Source organism: Echeneis naucrates, chromosome 24, assembly GCF_900963305.1.
Source record: "Echeneis naucrates chromosome 24, fEcheNa1.1, whole genome shotgun sequence".
Taxonomy (NCBI): Eukaryota; Metazoa; Chordata; class Actinopteri; order Carangiformes; family Echeneidae; genus Echeneis; species Echeneis naucrates.
In genome coordinates, this window is record NC_042534.1 from 16,151,117 (window position 1) to 16,171,663 (window position 20,547).

Sequence of the window (20,547 nt, forward strand, 5' to 3'; positions counted from 1 at the left end):
GAAGCTAAATGCTAAGACCTAGCTAGTTGGTCATTATTGAAAATATTGTGCGTTTACTGTGAAGGCAGCATCAGCTGAACCAGGGGGAAATAACAAAGCATCACCCTCCTTACCTCCTCAGCTCTATTCTTCTTCTCTGTGCTTTCACTTGCCTGCTGAGGCAAAAAGGACTGCTGACTTGCCTCATGATGTCAAACAACACAGACACAAACATTTCGAAGAGGAGGCTGTTTATAGAGTTTAATTAAAGTGGAGGGCCGATGCTGAGTGAGACTGTGTGGGTCACAGGGCCATGTTGACTTTACTGTGAAAATGATGGAGAAAGGAAAATCACTGATTTTATCTGTTCGAGTAAGTGTTTTTTTTTTTTCTTCTTCTTTTTCTTTTTAATCTAAGGGAACAGATAAGTGTGTATGTCGTGTGCATTTATTGTTTGTATGGAACTTCACTGAGCCGACTCTATTTAAAGGCTTTCTGGGTGAAGATGACTGGCTTTAAGCTTGGTTTAATTTCTTGTCTGAGTGTTGAGTTGTGCTCTACCAGTGGAAATGCTCCATAACTCCTATCAAGAGGTCAACATGGAAGCCCAGTATCACTTACAGCAGCAGCTTCTGATTATACCACAGTTTGTGCTTTGATTGCAGCTCCAGTTTAAAATGTTTTGAAGCTTCATTAACATAAGGAATTATTAAAATATTAAAAGGAATAGAAAACAGCAGACTGTAGAGTCAGTACAAGTCACCCGAATCTCTGAAAGGGTGTTATTCTATATATATATATATATACTTATACATATACACATATATATGGGGAGACGCCATAGTGCTTTGAAGTCTATGTGAAAATAGTTTTACTCCTCACTTCATTATCTCAGTAAACATCATGTTACTCCTCCAGAAATTGTGTCCTGTCAATCAATCAAGACATAGCCCTCACTCCTCCTCAGCTCCACCTTATCCTCTGTTGGACTATGCTGGCGTTAGCTAGTATTGAAAGAGGCAAAGCCTGTCTGTGTGTGTGCATGCATACGTGTGTGCGCGTGGTGTCTGAGCCACCTGCGCTTGCAGTTTCTTCTGTTGACGCAACCTGAAATGGCATCAGGCCTGAGGGGGAAGGAGACCTACTGTAGTTTCACCTCTCTGTTCACACAACTGTGACAGTATCTCTGTCTTTATCTAATATCCTCCACCTCTCACCTTGCTCAAAGGACACTTACTGGAGGCTGACTCATGTTGGGCTGGTATTTTAATGCAGAATTGACTTATTGTTGGTGTCTTTTCAGCTTATTTGTTCTGGACCAAAGTAATAAATTGTACATTGCAGCATCTAAATTCAGGTCCACGTTCACACTGACACGTTGTTGACCCATCCATCTACCCAACCTCCTGCTGACATGGACTTTGTCACTTAATAAACTAAGTCAGTGCGCTTTTCCTATTTAACTGAAGTACAACACGAAGATGTGCTGTGAGGGGATGAACTATCAAGGGTACATCTAGGGTACATCTAGGGTACACCCTGGACAGGTCACCAGTCCATCGCAGGGCCAACACACAAAGACGAACAACCACTCACGTTCGCATTCACACCTACGGTCAATTTCGAGTCACCATTTAACCCAAACATCTTTGAACGGTGGGAGGAAATCCTCGTAGACATGGGGAGAACATGCAAACTCTGCGCAGAAAGGCCCCAAAACCTTCTTATTGTGGGGTGACAGCGCTAACCACTACGCCGCCGTGCATGAAAACTTATTACATATTTTTACTGAATGAAAACAATTTGTTGCTGACTTATTACAAATAAAACTCTTTCTGCTTTTTTGAAACACCAGATTGTGATTGCCCTTAAAAAATGCGTGTGCCGAGTCATCGCAGGGCACACTGTGTGCTCCATGTGGGATGCTCAAACAAACACTTACCCCTCCATAATGGACATTATGTTGAATTATCTTATGAATGAGTGCTCTCTTTCTCTCTCTCTCTCTCTCTCTCTCTCCCTCCCTCCCCACATACTTCTGTCTTTATCCTCGCTTCCTCCTCTCCTCCCTCACATCATCTGTGCTGCTAAAAGAGGCAGGAGCTTATTACAGGTGCCTCATGCTGCTCTCTCACCCTTACTCTTTCACTCTCTTCCTCTAATTGATTGTAATAGCTCTTGATGCGTTTGCAGTGTTTAGACAGCTCTTGACTGTGTGCTTACCTGCGGTGTGACAAACTGTTCTCGTTGTACACCTTTCATCCGTCACGGTCCATTTCCTGGGGTACTATCCACCTCTCCATGCTTTTCTATGTCTCCACACCAGCTACACAGTGGCCTGAGGCACACTTGTCCTGCTCTTGTGCAGGGATTTCTTTCAGATTTAGCAGAAATGTCCCCTGGACTCGAATTAAGTGATATGAATTTGATGGTCCAACTCCCATCCATCCCATTCTCATCAACAGGATATGTCAATAACACCAACTTCCACTCAGACTCAAGGATGAACTGACTGGGATACAGTCAACAAACCACACTACCTTTTACTAAATTTCCCAATAGTTAAAACAAAATGTATTATTTAGTCTGAACAAGCATAGCACCATTGGCAACTACGTACAATCACGTTTATTCCTTGGTGTGATGAATGCGTTAACAACACATATATGTAAATTGGTTGATCTGCCATGGCTACAAGCTGTTTGCATGCTTTTTGCTGTCTCTGTCATTCTATTACACCTGATGACAATTTAAGTAGTATCTGTGTGTGTGTGTGTGTGTGTGTGTGTGTGTGTACATGTCAGTAATGCACTGTGTTGAAGGCTCAGTTAAACACAGCACTGGTTGAGAGCATCAGAGTGCATGTTAATGTGCTGAACAAAGGCACAAATGTTGATTTCTCCTCCAGCCACTGCTGTTCCGACCTCCAAGAGTTTGGGACAGTGTTGCCTTGCAGCCTTGTCACTGAATGTCTATGTATGTGTGATGGGGTGTGTCAGTGCCCTTTCCTTTGTACAGTCCGGAGCCTAAGGACTCAGACAGTTAGACAACTTTTGTTCTTGTGCGCTTTAGCACGTTATGTTCAGATTGAAATAAAACAGGAGATGCTACATTAAAGCTACAGCAAATTCTTTTTAGTTGCAATATATTTGACCCAGGCTCATTAAACAGCATCACACATCTATCCGTTATCTGTACCACTTATTATGGTTTGTGAGTGTCAATCTAGCTTGAGCCACTCCCAGCCGACACAGGGTAATAGCAGGGTACAGGTTTTTGGCTTCGCCTTGTGGTTCACAACTGTCAATAAGTTGACACACATCTGATAGTCAAGCTAAAAGCCTGTTAGTCTTTTAGCTTGTTTCTTCCATTGCTGAGAAAGACAAACCAATCTCTGTCTCAGATTTTCTTGTCTTTTCAATCTGTCAAGGCTCTTTGCACTGCAAGTCACATATTCCATTCACACTTGCAATGTTATAGTTGCTATACTTATCTCGCACTTCTACTCCTACACAACAGTGATACATCGGGGACAGTTTATGATTCATTATCTTGAACATGTGCACTGAAGGATCCAGGAATTAAGTCTGTAACCTTGTGTGTAATAGACACCAATCATTCTTCTAGGTGAATGGCAGGTTGGAGTGTAATGGGTGCTTTTCTTATTCATGCTAGTCTCATAGTAGTTGTACCTTCATTCCCAGGACTTGAATGGTGTGGCTTTAAAGTGACAAGTCCTGCCTTTTAGTTTTGTTGGGTTTACATCAGGGACCTGCGCAGGTGAAGGCACTTAAACAGACAAAAAAAATAAAAGCATCAGGGCACAGCAGCTGCATGTTGCAGAACTCACAGGCAGCAAACTTTAAAATACACATCCAGAGTTCCTTACATCAGCTGCACAGCCCACAAGCTCCCACAAGTCCCCAAAAAGAGTTGGCATAGCAACTACTTGTAAGGTTTGCAGTGTCACCCTCGGATATCAGGTACTACTACAGCTCTTTTAATTCTGAATTCACGTGTGAGCATAATGGCTGGCATGCATATAAACATTTAGAATCATGATGAACTCAAACAAACTCAGCTGTGTGTTCAGTATCCTGGTGCATGATTCCAGTCTGTTTGTTGACTGTTTTCATTCTGCATTGAGCTGACTGCTTATGGCTCACAGATGCATATTCAGGCAGTTATTGTGAAACCTTGCAGTGTTCCTGTGGATTCCTGTGTGGCGTGAGACAGAGAATCCCTGCTGTCAGGTCTTGTGTTTTTTTTTTTTTTTTTTTTTTTTGGTCTAACACACAGCAACGCTCCACTGATCATTGTTGCAGTGTTGCCAATGATTCTGTATAAAAAAAAAAAAAATCGATAATTCTGCCCCCCCCCCCCCCCTCTAAACTCGCTTTGGTATATTTGTTTTTGAGAAGGAGAGAGAGCGGGAGATGAGTTGGGTGGGTGTATGTTGAGCTAGAAATAGGGAGATTATGAGCGCGTGGATAGGCACACAGATAAAAGCAGAGTGAGACACTAGGGGAGGGAGGGAGGGAGGCACGAGCAGATGAAAGGGAGAGATCAAGCTAGAGATGAGATAGATGTAGCAGAGGGATCCAGGCGAGAGAGAGAAAATTGACAGAGAGCTACTGAAGAGGAGCCCCCCAAACCATCACCAGCACACTACATGCATGCACACAGACACACGCACACACACATCCACTTAAACCTTCTTGAGCCGAGTCTCACTGGGCTGCGTGGTACCACCGCTGTGATTTCCCCCCCTCGAAACAGCTCCTCGACAACCTTCGCCACGGAGCTCAGAGAGTGCAAGAGTGGGTTGTGGAGGAGCAGGATCCTGTTGCCTGGATACCCCGGCTGTCGCTGCAGCGGCAAAAAGCCAGGATCGAGCAGTGTGTGTATGTGTGTTTCCTGGCTGGTGCCTCTGCCATGGGAAAAACACAGCTGGCTGACTGTCTGAATGGATCCCTTGCTCGCTGGCTCCCTCGCTGACAGACAAATGAATAAAGGAGGAATCACCCTGATACGGGGGCCTTGAGGAGAGAAGTTACAAGACAGGTAGGGGCCAGAGGAGGTTGCTGGTACCTTGTCCTGGATGATGACGAAAGCTGTTTGGTAGGTAGGAAGAGAAATCGGAGAGAGATCACCTTGGCTACCGAGTGAAAGAGAGGGAAACCGGGGAGGACACGAGACCCTGAGAGGGGAGAGCCAAGAGGCTGATGAGGAGTGGAGCTGGCTGGGTTGGTTCAGTAGGAAGGGGGGAGATAGCAGCCAGCAGGCTGTGTGGAGCAATGCAGATCCAGTCCTCTGGTCCACAGTCCAAAGCTTCCAACTTCATCCTCAGTCAGAGATGTGTGCTTGCCTCCAAAATGGAAATCCACAGGTACGTATCAGCTGTCACACAAGTGGCTCCTTCTCATGTGTTTCCTCATCATCGTTCTCTTACACCGAGCCTTCCTCTGTCTGTTTATTTTTAGCATCAGTGAGCAGCCAAGGCCTCATGAATGAGAGTTTCTGTTCTGTTGCAGTAGCTTAATTGAAGGGGAGGGAGTCTCCTGAAAAAGCTGTGGCTGAGTCCTTCCTTCGGTCCTGATGTGATGCTGATGTGTCACATGATCAGATGTGAGGAAGCAGCTTGATCATACTATAGACCTGTTTCAGTGCAGCGTTTGTAAGTGCACAGCTTTGGGTATTTGTTGTAGAAGCACCATGAATGGATGAAAGTGGCCTCCATTGTCACGAGCCTGAATGATAAAAAGATAAATATCCTATGTAAGTGTGGTTTATGACACACTCACTGACAAGGAACGATTGATCACGATGAGCTACGCTAACCTACCCTGTCCCCTTTCCTATTTCAACTCTTTAATTCATTTCTAATCCTATGTATTTTGACATCATTTGAAATGGGGGAAACCTCAGTTTTTTTAGGCTTGAATAGATAATTGAGAAAGAAGACAAAAATTTTTTATAAAGACTGATATTTTATTCTTAGTCTTGCGTTGCAAACCTGAAAGTCAAACTTATACAGCACTTACATTTACAAAGTTCAAATTAAGATGGCACCAACTAACAACAAGATGTACAACAACACAAGATTGTAGGTTTTTGTGGACTCTGGTTGTGAGAGTTGGATTTTCCTCTCAGTCGGATTCCCCTTAGCATGTCCATGTGCCTATTTCCCAGAGGGCTCAGTCAGAACTCATGTCTGCAACATCTCTGACTGCTACATTTACCAGCTGTAACATAATGTTTCACAAGGAGACAGTGCTTAATCATTGATGGAGTTTACTAAAATGTCAGAAAACATCTTTCTGAAGCTCAGTGGTCCAGAAGTAATGTTTACGTGAGGAAAGTGTTGCTTTGAAAGCCTGGCATTAAGGGAAGGGAATAAAGCTAACCTTATTCAGTGTGTTTTTCAGCTTATGCGCCTTTTAGGTCCATTCTCCAAGGTGGATGGTCCGTAGACCTTTGTCCTTTCTTAGGAGTCGTACCGACATATTTCCTTGAAGGTGTTGTATCATTTAGATAAAAAAAAAAAAATAATAATAATAATACAGAGGGTGGGGGGAAATGTACCAATCATTCTTGTTATAGACTAAATCTGGTGAATGCTAATTAGAGAAATTCAGCAAAAATTTATCTAATCCAAACACCTTCTCAGGGATGACAGGAAGGAAGGAGCATGAGCAGCAATATTCACTCACAGAACAACTGAAGATTAAGGAGAGGATATAAGACTGTAGGAGATGTTTTTGGTGTGCGTATCTACTACACAGGTGTTACATTGAAAAAGCTATCCAAACGGATGAGGAATTTCGATTAAATCAGTCAGTGCCCTTTCATTAAGTTTTAGCATGATGGATAAGGTGAGCTCAGCTGGTTATGCTGGTGCCACAGTGCCACAAATTCACACACATACCAACACAAAAAAGAATCCGCAAAGGTTTCCTCCCATGTCAACTTAAAAGTAAACAAAAGAGGCTCAGGTTAGAAAAACTCATTAGCGCTTAAGATATTGATATCATTGCCTCAGAAAAAAGTGATTAAAAACACTGTGATAAAAGGATGTTCAAATTAAAAGCAAAAGCAATTCTTTATCACAATAGAAACAGCCAGACTAGTCATGTAATGTAATGTAACTATGTAATGTTCAGAATTAAAAACGAGTAAACAAAAAACAAAATAGCTCATTTGTATGTAAGAAAAACATGATACAATACTTGAGGCCATAGAGCAATGAAAAACTTAAAATAAAAACCTTTGAGAAATCTGAAGACGGCATTTACAGGTCTGGACTGGGAACTTTGAATGTGGTCAACCAAAATGCTGGGGTGATGGGGGGGAGAGGTCACTCGGACAGGTCACGAGTCCATCACAGGGCCAACACACAGACAGATAGACCAACAACCACTCACACTCAGGCCTACGGACAATTTAGAGTCACCAATTAACCCAAACATGATGTCTTTGGACGGTGGGAGGAAACCGGAGTATCCGGTAGTAACCCACATAAACACGGGGAGAACATGCACACTGCACACAGCAAGGCCCCAGCCCGGGAATCAAACCTGTGACCTTCTTGTTGTGAGGCAACAGTGCTAACCACTATATCACTGTGCTGCCTCTACAGTACAGGCCAAATGTTTGGACACACTTTCCTATTCATTTGAATGAGAAGGTGTGTCCAAACTTTTGGCCTGTACTGTATTTAGAATTTTTGCTATTGTAACGTAACCAGCGTTAGCATTAGCAGCTGTTTACTTGGCTTTAATCATTGTTGTTGTACAATACCACTGGTTCATGCTCCAACATATTCTCTGAGCAGCTACATGGACGTTACCGTGATTTAATATCAGGCAGTGGCGGGACAGACCGACCCTGCCAGGGCTAGCTCCTTAGCATGCCAACCACAGCTGAAGACTAATGACAGACTGACAAACAAAACGAGAACAAAATAAGATGAGAGGTTGACTTTCCACATCAGACAAGTCTGGGTGACTATATGAATTAATTCAGGAGCTTCCATTTTTTCTTATACATTGTTAAATAATCAGCACTTAATACCAGCTATGTTGATCAGCTATGTTAAACAGTAAAACTTTATAAAGAGCTCCTTTAAAAACACATTTGATTTTTGTTTCAGTTTATCAGATATATCATTAATACTTACCTATCAACAGAATTGGGCATTCTGACTGACTTTATTGCTTTGAATGATTGATTTTGTCTTTATCAATATGAATAATCACCTTGAGTTTTGACCAATTTTGTTTCTGACTGTCAAAGAAGTTTTGCTGACATATGTCTTAAACAACCAGTTTCGCACTCAAAGGTTCCCACAAAACATCTATGGCTGCCTGAAAGGGACAAATGTCCCTTTCACAGGTGAATATCTGGCTGCTCAAGAGAATTTCACTGGGATTTTATGATTTTACTTTCGGGCCACTTCTGCCCCACTGTTGTGTTCTGACTGCAATTGAAACAAGTGAACACTGTTCATCTGAAGGCTTCAATTGTTGGTTTCCTTGGTTACGTACGAGGGGTGAAAGCTGATTGCTGCTCGGCCCAGTCCAGACCTGCTCTGCTGTCAATGTGTCCCCTGTCTCCTGTGTGAATGGAAACTTTACTGGACTCTTTTTAAAATGTGCCAAGTTAACACACAGTCTGCACTCTGAAACCCTGAGCAACCTGTAATATGCCGCTGTGTGTGTGCATGTGTGTGTGTGTGTGTGTGTGTGTGTGTGCGCGCGCACGCATCGTTAACATGCACAGTGACCCAAAAGGTAATATGCACATTTCCCCAATAGAAAAAAGTTTGTAGGGTGCTAGGTCTTGGACCTGTCGAGTGTTACAGTTTTTGTTACAGCAAATCTGATTGAAGTGATCTTAACGTGGATGAATTCAATATCCATGATACTGATATGTTCTTAATAGGATATATTAACTCTTAATATTTCCTGTTCAGAGATAATATGTATTGAAATGTCCTTTTATCAAAGCTAACATGCAGTGTATGTTTCAGACTTCCCTTCTCTTGTTTCTCTTGCTTCAGTAACAGCTGCTGAAGAGTTCTTGCTTTATCATGGAAAGAGCTTCTCTTTATTATCTCCCACTAGGACAGCAGTGAGAGGATTGTAGCTAAAAGCTCCCTACAACTATTCTTTAGATTGTTTGTGACCCACTTGCAGCCCATTTGACAGAATGTGCCACTTTATTTAATAAAAGGTCAGACCAGCTTGTTGAGGGGATTCCCACCCTGCTCTCTTGGGGGTGATAACAAAGGTGCTTATTACAATGCTGCTGGAAAGGGCGAAGTCATTAAAGGCAAGGAGAAAGGAGGGTAGGGGGGGTAAGATCCTGTGGATCTCGCCTCTGGGGATCTGTGTCTTTAGTCAGCTAACCATCTCTATGACCAACTGGCTCACAACCTAATTAAATCCAGGAGGATTGTGTGACAGAACCAATGACTCCTCAAAGAAGCTGGACGATGGTCCAGCTAATTACCGGGCAATTATGTTTATGTCATAATGACCTGGAGAGGAGAGGAAAGAATAGGAACAACAAAGCTGCACCAGTCTAATGAAGTCGAGTTGTTGGGTTTTAGTCTCAGTTACATTCAATGAGCTTTACTCTTATTGTGAGAGTAGTAAGCAGTTAAAAGGAACAACAGAATTATTGTTATGATTCATTGCTTAATAAAGCCCGGAACAGGTACTTTAGTGGGCAGCAGAGTTCCACTTATAGTACAGTTGGGTCAGTAATATGGATTATTTAGATATTTTCTACCATATACAACAGCCTTCTTGTATTTCCAACCCTCATTTTCTGCCTCTGCTTAGTTTACATTGTACCATTTATACTGTATTTAGAAAGCAGTAACTGGACTGTATTCCGTTGTTGACAGTGCGTAATGCCTAACTTTAAGTGTGTATTTTCCCTTTTAAAGCCAACTTTTGTTGACCTCCATCAGCCTCCCTCTTCATTATCTGTTCATGTGCTTCAGTTTGAATTGTCACCATTTTCATCACGTGTCCATCTCAGCAGGATTTTAATCTGGTCTGTTTCCTGCTGCGCATAAGGGCTCCTTGCTGATACCTGCAGTTGATAATGTATAAATTGAAGCGCAGACAGAGAATAAGTGAATTCTTCCCACAATCTACAGTTTGACCTGTCTCAATCTTTCTCAGTTTCTGAGTTGTTTCCCAGCTCAAAACTGTGATAAACTGAAGTTCACTTTGTGTGTTTGTGTTTGTGTTCACCTGGCTTGAACGTGTGTCTAAACTTGGACATTTTCCTGACTTCGTGTTTCTCTCACGGAAAGTAAAGGCAACAAGCCCCAAAAACACACCGAGCAATGTCTCACACTGAGACGTTGACACTTTTAAGAGCAATGACCTGAGTCTGCACAGCAGCAAAACAGCTCCTTCCCTGTCCCTGTGTGTGTTTCTTCCTACATGCGATGACATGGTTCCCTGCAGTTGCATTTATGTGTTTGTACTCAGCATCCAAAGGTGTTAATCACCTTTTCCTGCTTCATCCCATATTAAAGCCAACTTTTCATGCCTGCTCACTTTGGTTTAAAAATGGTTTAGTGCTCTCTTTCATTGATTCTACTTGTGTCTGAACTATGAGTGGTGTGTTTTTTAGTGATGTTACTGAACAGAACCATTGGACATGCCAGTCCAAAGTCTCCCATAGGTATTCAGGTTGGGATCTGGTGAGAAGACTCACAGCATTTCCATCCTCACACCAGTCAGTTGTTTCTGCTACTACAGTTGATCACCCATTCTGTGTCTTTGGCTACCTGCCATGCTGCTGCACCAACAACGGCCATTTCTTCATAAATGTAAATGCATTTAACCTTGGCCTGAGGCTTCTTCTGTTGCCATGTTCCTTATTGAGCTTTATCTCCTTTCTCTGTGTTGATTTCATTAGATAGGCGGCTGTGTTTTTCCCCAAGATGGTGACTGATAACGTGCAATAAACTCCCTTTTGAATCCAGCTGACAACATTGCTCAGACATGACCTTTTAGTCATGTAACATCACTTCTCTGAGAGTTTCTCGAACACACACACTCACTGTCATTTTGCAGGGTTAAATATAGCCACTCATGGTAGGTGCTCTTTTGTCACACTTCAGGTGTGTTCACTGCCACACTCTGCTCTTCTTCCCTTCTGTCGCCATCGTTCTCTCTCCATCTGGGAGAGTGGATGACTCATGCTCGTGAGCACAGGGTATTTTCTCATTGCTCCACCATATTGTGTGTTGGTGTGTGAGTGTGTGTGTGCGTGCTCATCAGCAGAATAGAAACTGGGCAACCTCTGTGCACCTGAACGGCTGTTCATGAATGAACGGTGAAGCAGTTACATGTATGCACATCTGTACACGTTTGTTTTCCCACAATCTCTCTCTCTCTCTCTCTCTCTCTCTCTCTCTCTTGCACTCACTCTCTTTTTAGCAGCATGCAGACCTTCACCCACGCATGAGGCTGCGTTGCCAGGGTGACGACTGGGTTCATAGCGCCTATAAAAAGGCTCTAGGGGTTGTAAATGGGAGGTGATGGGGAGTGCTGTGTAGGATTGTGGGACAGCACTGGTGACCGGTGGTGTGCTGGTCTCTGGACTTGTTCCAGCTTGGTTTTGTGGCTGGATCAACTGGATAGATGCCTCACCCTGATAATTAGAAGGTTTATCCCAAAAGGTTGTTTCCACTTGTCACATAAAGGGTTTTATTTTCACATTAGTATAATGTTGGTGCAGTACTTTAAAGCAGTGGTAAAACAGGGACTTTAACTGGACTGTGGGGCCTTCGGAGCCCCCGATTACTTCCATATGTACTGGAAGAGCCATCTTCTGCCCCACACTATATGTGTTGGCTGATTTAAGGGACTAAGAGGAAGAGAGGAGAGGCAGAGAGACACAGATGAATACAAAAATTATTTGAAGAAGGCGGTGACACAGGATTGGGGGGGGTGTGGAAAATCGAATGGAACGATGCAGATGTGGCGGTGATTCTCCCCAGAGCTGCCGCATGCTGAAGCTTCCCTCATCTGTCCAGAGCCAGCTGCACTCGTCCCTGAGCAACCCCCCGGGCCATCCCTGAGTCCAAGTACACTGCTCTCTTTCTTTCTGTCTTCCTTTCTTCCCCTCTAGTCAAGGACTCCCCTTCTCCCTTTCCCCTGAATACCACAAGGAGAGCTCGGAAAAACCTTCTCTCACATTGTAGTGATTCTGTTTGCCTGTTTTGTTTCGGCTCCAGGGACTTAATCATCCTCCTCCAACCTGAAAAGATCTGACTTTGGCTTTTAGCTTATTGGCAGATGATTTAAAACCAAAAAGGGCAAAAAGCAAATCAATTTAATGTAGAAAGCTGTAGAGAGAAAGTTATGCACACCGAGAAACAAACAGAGAGAAGAAGAGAAACACAACTGTGAATCAGTTTACACATTAATCTTTTTTTAATTACAGACACACAGACAGCGTGTGTACACTTTTGTTCAGTCTGTCCACTTCAAATTATGTCTCTGTACAAGTGAACAGCAAGAACTCAACCTGAGCCAAGAGCTTGGAGTCTAAACACAACCAGAAAGAAGTTTAATTAAACCAGATCAGGGGCAAGCACTGCATAAAGCAGTTCATGTTTCTTCTGTACTTAAGGTTGCTCCCTTTGTGAAGGAAAAGTGAAGGCAGTGAATGGTCACATCTATAAAGCAAAATCCATTCCTCAGCCAAAGTGCTGTTAAAATATAGTCAGAGAAATGTTGTTGTTTTTTTTGTTGTTTTTTTTTTTTATTTAAGTCGCTAACATGTTTGTAGCGTTATGTTCGACTTATCAACAACAGAGGATGTGGTCTGCTTCCTATGTACACTTATTTGCACATGCTCAGTATACAATAATTTTTCATAATTTTTCATTTTGATATGTGTTCACATGGATACAGATAATTTCTTAGTCATGAGGCAACAGAACCAACCAAGCACACACTATGGTTCTAATTATGTTTCATACAAAACATATTTACTGCTGCAGCGAGGCTGTATAGAAACATCAGTTTTAGGATACTGGATTGTTTTGTCAGTTTGTCGTCTTGTGGGAAAAAGAGGAAATGGAAAAGTGAATGAGAGAATTAAACCATAATAGCAACCAGTTGAGTGAATGAGCCTGAGCAGCTGAGATATTGACAGTGATTGCATTGGAAACCATGACAGGAAGTGTACTATATTTGCACAGGCCACGAAAAAACCTAGGGAGTTAAATAAAATTACCATCATAATGGGAAAATGAGTGAATCCTGTAAACACACAGCTAAGACTTTTGAACACACAACAATCTGAGGAAGTGTAGATTGCAGTCTGTTGTTAGCTATAGAGGAGGAAGAGTTGTGTTCTTACAGCTCTAACACAAAATGTGATTACTGGACAAAACTCTGCACGTGGTCTTCAGCATGTACTGTAATGTAAAGGATGCTTCATATAAAAACAACTAACAAGATAGGGACACAACTCTCTCCAGGAGCTCCCCCTTCCTAATTTGATTTGCTTCTTATGTGGTGTTTTCCCATGGAATCAATTGGCTTTACAGGTAGGTCAGAATAAAGTGAAAAGCACACAAAATATTTACTTTGTCATTCAGATAAAGTGAAACAGCATGCATTATTTTTTTTTTTAACCTTAAACCACAGTTCCATTCAGTCCACCTTGAATTCAGTGTCTGCTGTAGCCAACACAGTTTACAGCTCAGCTCTGGTGTCAGGCCTCATGCCTCCTTTTACATAAAGATCATTTCATTGTGCAGCAAATGATGTGTGGGCAACAGAGAGAGTGCATTTATTGGATTGGTCTTGTGTTAAGGTAACACAGTCGGTGCTGTGCCTCCTGTTAAAAACAATCACCATCAAAACAAGTTACTCTGACTGTGGCATCTCAGTGGGCCTAGGTTTTAGATTAGTCAGTCTATCCTTGGACTGAATGTTTGTTATGTTGACGGTTTGTAGCAAAGCTACGCTGATATCTGTGGGGGCAGTTCATGAAGATGATCAGAGCTCTTTTATTAGGTGACAAACTGGCGAAACACTTTCGATGGCAAGCATTCATAAAGCTCTGTATACAAAAGAAATCTGAGGTTTGTTCTGAACCGTGACTCCTGGAATCAGTGAATCAGATGTCAGTGTTATACCACCACTCAGGCAACTGTTTTAGCTAATGGCGTTGTTGTATTCAGCTCGTCCAGCCATCTGTCCAGTTCTCATCAATGCAAAATATCAGGAACGTCCGCAGGGACTTTTATTGCACTGACATTCAGCAGTGTTTGGTAGTCTGAAGGATTGCCTCCTCCACACGGATATTCAATCTTGCTTATGGTGGCTACTTTCCTCAGTGCATACATTTTCATGACTGTTGTCCTCAAATATCAAACCTGGCTCGTGTCCAATCAGGTGGCTCTCTCTTGTCCAGTTCACATTTTTCTGCATTGCATCACATTGAAGCTTGAAGGATGAAAAAAGAGAGATAAAGGTCAATTTTGAGCTTCTGGCAAACAACCATTATACAGATGAACACAACACTAACCCTTATAATGATTAAAATCACAGATTACTCTGCTTTGAGGATTGATGAAGTATTTTGGATAATGTACGAATACAACTCACTCATACATAAAGAAAGCTTTAGTTCTTTTAGACTCTATAATGTCCAAAAGTGACAGATAACTTAAAATTGTTTAATTTTAATTACCCCTGTATTATATGAGCCTGGACATATGAATGTGGACAGATGTGGATGTAAACTGCAACAAACCTGAGGCAATAATTCCTGTTTGGTATGTTTCTATTTTTAGTTTTAGTCTTTCTCTGATTACGTAACTTTGGCCTATCAGCAATGAAATTAGTCAGAATTTCCACCCGTAGTAGAGCTGTAGTGATTCACTGCAATCAGACAGCGTTTCCCCTCTGCCCTATTCTCTGTCCGAGTCATCTAATACCTCACCAATCAACTATCATATCAGTGACTTCAACAAGAAAACATCACTAGAGGCCACTTTATTCATTAGCCAGATTAAGCAGCTTTTTGCTTGGTCTCTCCTCCCCGATCTGACTTTGCTCCGTTGGCCCTCCCTGCACCCAAAACCCTGCTCCCTCACCCCGTACCACTGCCCACTCCATCATGTAAGGTTAAGACATCAAGTCGGCGAAAGCCCCTTGAACCATTTCACTCTTCTTTGAAGTCAGAGCCATTTTTAACTCTGAGCTTCATTAACATTAATGAAGGAGGTGGAAATATTCCAATCTCATATTCCATTCTCCCTTCCTGAAGATAATTCCTCTGTGCATGGCGTGCGCGCGTGTGCATCTGCATGTGTGTCCTTCCACTCTATTTAAGGCCTTTCAACAGGACAGTAATGTCCACATACAACGGGATATCTGCTTTTCTGTGTCGGAAGGTATTTATTATTGTGAAACTAAAAAGAAGTTGTTATCTGGGTAAATTTGTTGACTCCACCAGAGGAACTTAAACCCCTGAGGATCATTGTGCAATTGCCGTGGATTACGTGGAAAGAATGTGGAGCCCCCTCAGCTAATTAGAAAAAATATAATATGTAAAATATGAATATGTACTTATTTCTTACAAGAAATTAAAACATATTAGATTGAATAAAGATAAAACCAGAGGGAAAAAAAGTCAACTTTAATGATCAATACACTACTGAAATAGAAGCTGATGGATTTTAAGAATAAACTGTTCTAATTATTATAAAAAATGGTCGGAATATTTCAAAGTACAAAGTATGACAAAGTATGAGATAGAAGAAGATGAGAAGTTCCACATAAATAATAACATTAAAGAATAAAAAGCTTAAGTTAATTTTATATCATAAAAATACAATATATCGTATACATCTAAGAAGCAACTAAGTGGTTCTTGTCTTTAGAGATGTAAAGTGTAATCATTTGTCAGTAGAATATAAATATAAACTCTGAATTAATGTTGCTGCCTTTCATTCGTCTGTCCTCTTCATCTCCGGCTTCTGTCTGTTTCCACTCTTGAAGCCAGGTGGATGGAGACACGAGGTGTTAGCTCCTGATGTCGCTGCGACACACATTTATGGTGAAAGTCATTAAAATGAAAGCCTGCGTTCACTGGCATCTGAGTTCATCAGCTGCCGCCGAGTGTTAACACAGTTCAGCCTCTGTTGTCATAATGAGCCACATTAGCAGAGGTGTGAAAGAGTATGTGAAAGCTGGATGTGTGAGAAAGTGTGGATATGGATACACATTTGTGTGTGTGTGTGTGTGTGTGTGTGTTCCATTGAGTCTCACACACACTAAGTACAAACATGCGGTATGCACAGGAGATACATTTTAGAGCAGTTTCAGGATGCTTCTGTGTTTTATTCAGATTTTTTTATTTTATTTTATTTTTTTTTTTAACTGGAAATAATTTGATGTCCAGAATGAGATATGAGAGACATGTGAGTAGCTTTGGCACGTGCAGGAGAGTGTGTGCCTGTCTATCACTCTTGAGAGTCAGTGTGTGAGTATTAATTGTCAGTATTTTATACATTACTAGCTTTGATCAGTCTTGATCTGGCCCTTTTCGCTCCTTTCCCACTATTTATTTTCATCTCCACAGCCAGTTTACTCTGTTTAAACACTGAACCTGTCTTTTTTCTCCCTTTCCATTTCTTTCCCTATGTGTATTTGGGGTTGTCAGTGTTGCAGCAATATGCAGAAAATTCACACTTCTGAGGTTCTTTCATCTCACCTGTCATTCTCTGGTATTGGTAATTTCACCAGAAGTCGTGCAATGAATTATTGAGTGTTGCCCTCCCTACAGTCTGTCACTGTCTCCGAAACAGCAGCACAGTGCTCACATCATACCACAGCCGCACATTAATGGGATAAAGCAAAATGCACAACTCTAGTCTCTCCACTTGTTACTATGCTGAATGGATCCAACTCTTTGGGTCCAATGTGCGTCACATGAAAGACCTTAATGAACTTCATCGGCTGCACTAAAATGGCTTCAGAGCTCACTGCCTTCAAGGAGCTTTATGTTAATTTTACACAAAGGTTACAAGATTGTTTGCACAACGAGTGCTAAAGAAGTAGGGCCATTTTCACAGACTTCAATACAATCTGACTTCTCTTTAGGAGGTTTAAGGCACTTGAGCAGCAGCATCACTTTTCACACCCAGGGTTTCTAAACGGGTATGTTTGGGGTTTTATCAAATCAGAAAGGACCCTGATGATGTCATTAGGGTTACAGACTGGTGGGATTTTAAAGATGTGGATTATTAAGTCTCCATTCTATTATCAATCCGTGAAGGTCTGAAAGTGATGCTCAAGTTAATGCTCACTCCTGCTTTTTTTTTTTTTTTTTTTGGGTCCTTTGATATGCCTTGTGTTGAGTTCCCCAGTGCCCTGGATCTTTGGAAACAAATTACTCGAGGGTTCCTTTAAACACAAGGCACAAAATATCCATATCTGTTGATTGTTCACTTATTTATAAGCAGCTTTCATTGGACTTTTGCTTCTGGGTTGACGTTTTTTCAATTAAATCCTCAAAAACTTAAAACTCAGTTGTTGTGCTTGTATTTTCCGAACAGCATCTGTAGAAGATGACAAACATGATGCTGATGTGCACATTCTCTGTTTATCTCACGTTATCTAACTTCACTTTCCTTCATCTTCCTTTCACTCCTCTGCTGTTTTCAGACAAGTGATTATTAATTTTCAATTCAGGGGAAGTTGTTCAAACTGGTAAATGACAGTACTATTGACATTTGCTCTCTAAATACAAAAGTTGATATTGCTCATGAGCCCCAAAAAATTAGTCAAACAAAAGAAATTTGAAGTATTGGTAGACCATTGTACACTGTAGGAGATAGTCCTTGCTATTTTTTTGATGTTTTGCATGGTAATAAAAATAACAAAAAACTCTTTAGTTTCATTACATATATGTTGTATTATTTGGCTGAATTGTATTGAGATAGTAGATTTTTCATATTGATCGAGCGTACCTCACTGTGTTGTTTCTTTGTGGTCACGGATATTCTTCTTTTTCTGTCCACGCAGTGAACAGAGCATCTGCCAGGCACGAGCTGCTGTCATGGTGTACGATGATGCCAATAAGAAGTGGGTCCCAGCCGGCGGCTCTACTGGCTTCAGCAGAGTCCACATCTACCACCACACAGGCAACAATGCCTTCCGTGTGGTGGGACGCAAGATACAGGATCATCAGGTTTGTGAATGATACAAAATAGAATATCATTAAGAACTGCTGCATAGGCATAGACTGAGCATTTTGATAGTTTCACAGTATTTATATAGAGGCTAGACCCGACCACATGGAGGTCTGACTTTACACTGCATGGGATCTTTAACAAATCTCTCTCTTGTTAAAGGTGCCCTCACTGGCATTGCTTTATGTAAAGTGAAAAAATGACTTAACCTACCACCACATGAAAGAGAACAACACAAAGTATCAATGCTGCCACTCTGAAAATGATTGGACAGGCTTTTTTTTTTTTTTTTTACTTAACAGTTTCAACATTCTTAACATCTTATACTTGCTGTACAAAACGGCAACGAGTTCATGGCCCAACTCCAGTGACCACCCATGTAGCGGACTGAACACAGTCCATGCTCAAACATGGAACAAGTTGAGTGTGACAGGTTTGGCAGGAACTTGTGCTGCAGGGCAACCACAAAGAGGGCTTTAGGTTTTTTGGGGCTGTTAGGTCTGAGGCAGTTACCAAATATGGTGCATAAAAATATGTGAAAATATGACCACATAGTCAGGGAATCCTGTGGTGAGAGCGTAATGGCTACAGCAAATGCTACTAGCTTTTCAGCACCCTTCAACAAATATGCATTAGGTATGACAGCCTGGGCTCCGCACTCTGGAGTTTGACAAAGGCCTTTAAATAATTGATATTAAATCTAATATTTACAATATAAAGTTGTCAGTAAGTACAAGGGCCAGAGGTATTTTTGGTGAGTGAGCTTATATAATTCTCCAAGTTTTAGTCAATTATATTTTTTTCTTTTTTTTTTCTGCCTATTACAATTTATTTTTTGCTGCTGCTGTCTTCCAGCTGTGTTTGCTCATACTCTGAAGGGAAAAAGAGGCATCTTCTGATTTAAGGCAGGGCCACTGGTCAACAGAGCTTAAAAATTCTTATGATCCACAATGCAAATCACCAGTCTCCCCATAGATTTAGTTCAACTTGTAGCCACATAATTTGCTGTGTGTATGCTTACCTGAACACACAGTCTGTCCTTTTTTGAGGCCTGGCCTCTCGTCCAGCAGGTGGATTGTCACTCCAGCGTCTTGGACTGCAGCACACAACTGTGGAAATGAGAAATGAAAGCATTTTAAACACAGAGTGAGTGGATCATAAGGATCATGAAGTGACTTTACGACACGGTAGCAATGATCAGTCACCGCATTACGAGCCACAGTGTTTGTGTTGATTAGATTTAGGACTTTTAGCAGGACAAGATCAGCAGGTGTGTGTGTGTGTGTGTGTTAACAGATACCTTTTCTCCCTGTTTTTGTCTATATTTATGCTGCTAAGACATGCATCCCATGTCAGCCTTGCAGCATGTTGTTAAACACGCACATGCACTGGACACAGTCAGAGCGATTCCTAATGTTGTCTTAAAGACGCATTACTGAGCAGTTACCAGCTAATCTCAATTTTCTCTGTCAGGTGGTGATAAACTGTGCAATTCCCAAGGGTCTGAAGTACAATCAGGCCACGCAGACCTTCCACCAGTGGCGTGACTCCAGACAGGTCTATGGCCTCAACTTTGGCAGCAAGGAGGATGCCAATGTGTTCGCCAGTGCCATGATGCATGCCCTGGAGGTGCTCAACTCCCAGGACTCAGGTACAGTAAGACTGTCTCACACTGAGTGAGCTTTTCAATCGCACTTGAAGGCAACATAGCTGTGTGTCCCTGAGATGTGTGGGGAAATAAATCATGTTCCACCTGTTTGTTTTGTACTCCTCTACCACTGTCTTTATATAATGCGGACATTTTGAAAGTCTGCAGATGAGAATGAACTTTTATCTTTAATAATGTACATGGTCCCTAAAAAAATCAAACGAACAGTTGGCGTGCACTGAAAACTTTGGAATTGAACCATAAACCAATCAGTGTTGAGCCTAGATTTTCCATGCAGCATTTTTTACCCATTTGTTCCTTTATACAGAATTTATTTCTTTGAGGGGACAAAAATAAATACATTTTATGGGTTTTATTCTAATCTTTAGTATCAGACTTAAAGGAGCTATCTTTAAGTTTTGCTATGGCTGCATAGCTTATATTATGATTACCAGCATTTTATTTTACCAGTAAAGAAGAAAAGTACTTTCAATATATCACTTTTCTATTTAGATTGCATGCTATCCAGCTAGCCCCCATGTGGCTGCTCTGACTTCTTACTTTCTGATAGAAGTGAAAGTCACCACCAAACGTTATCTGGTGAAGCTGACTGAAAATTCAATTATTTATCAGGGAAAAAAGACTGTATTCTTTTCTATGCAATTCACAG

General features: G+C 41.6%; 1 protein-coding gene across 5 annotated transcripts in view; it reads left to right on the forward strand.

The window, feature by feature from the left end:
• enah (ENAH actin regulator) overlaps positions 1 to 20,547 on the forward strand; it is a 91,190-nt gene that overhangs the window by 25,005 nt on the left and 45,638 nt on the right. For 4 of the 5 annotated variants that reach the window (XM_029496679.1, XM_029496678.1, XM_029496681.1 and 1 more), the window contains exons 2-3: positions 18,063 to 18,228; positions 19,703 to 19,880. In XM_029496679.1, coding sequence (XP_029352539.1) covers positions 18,063 to 18,228; positions 19,703 to 19,880 — 344 coding nt within the window. Of the gene's footprint in view, positions 1 to 5,276; positions 5,369 to 18,062; positions 18,229 to 19,702; positions 19,881 to 20,547 lie in introns of those variants that run through there. The other variant, XM_029496680.1, reaches the window with a different exon arrangement.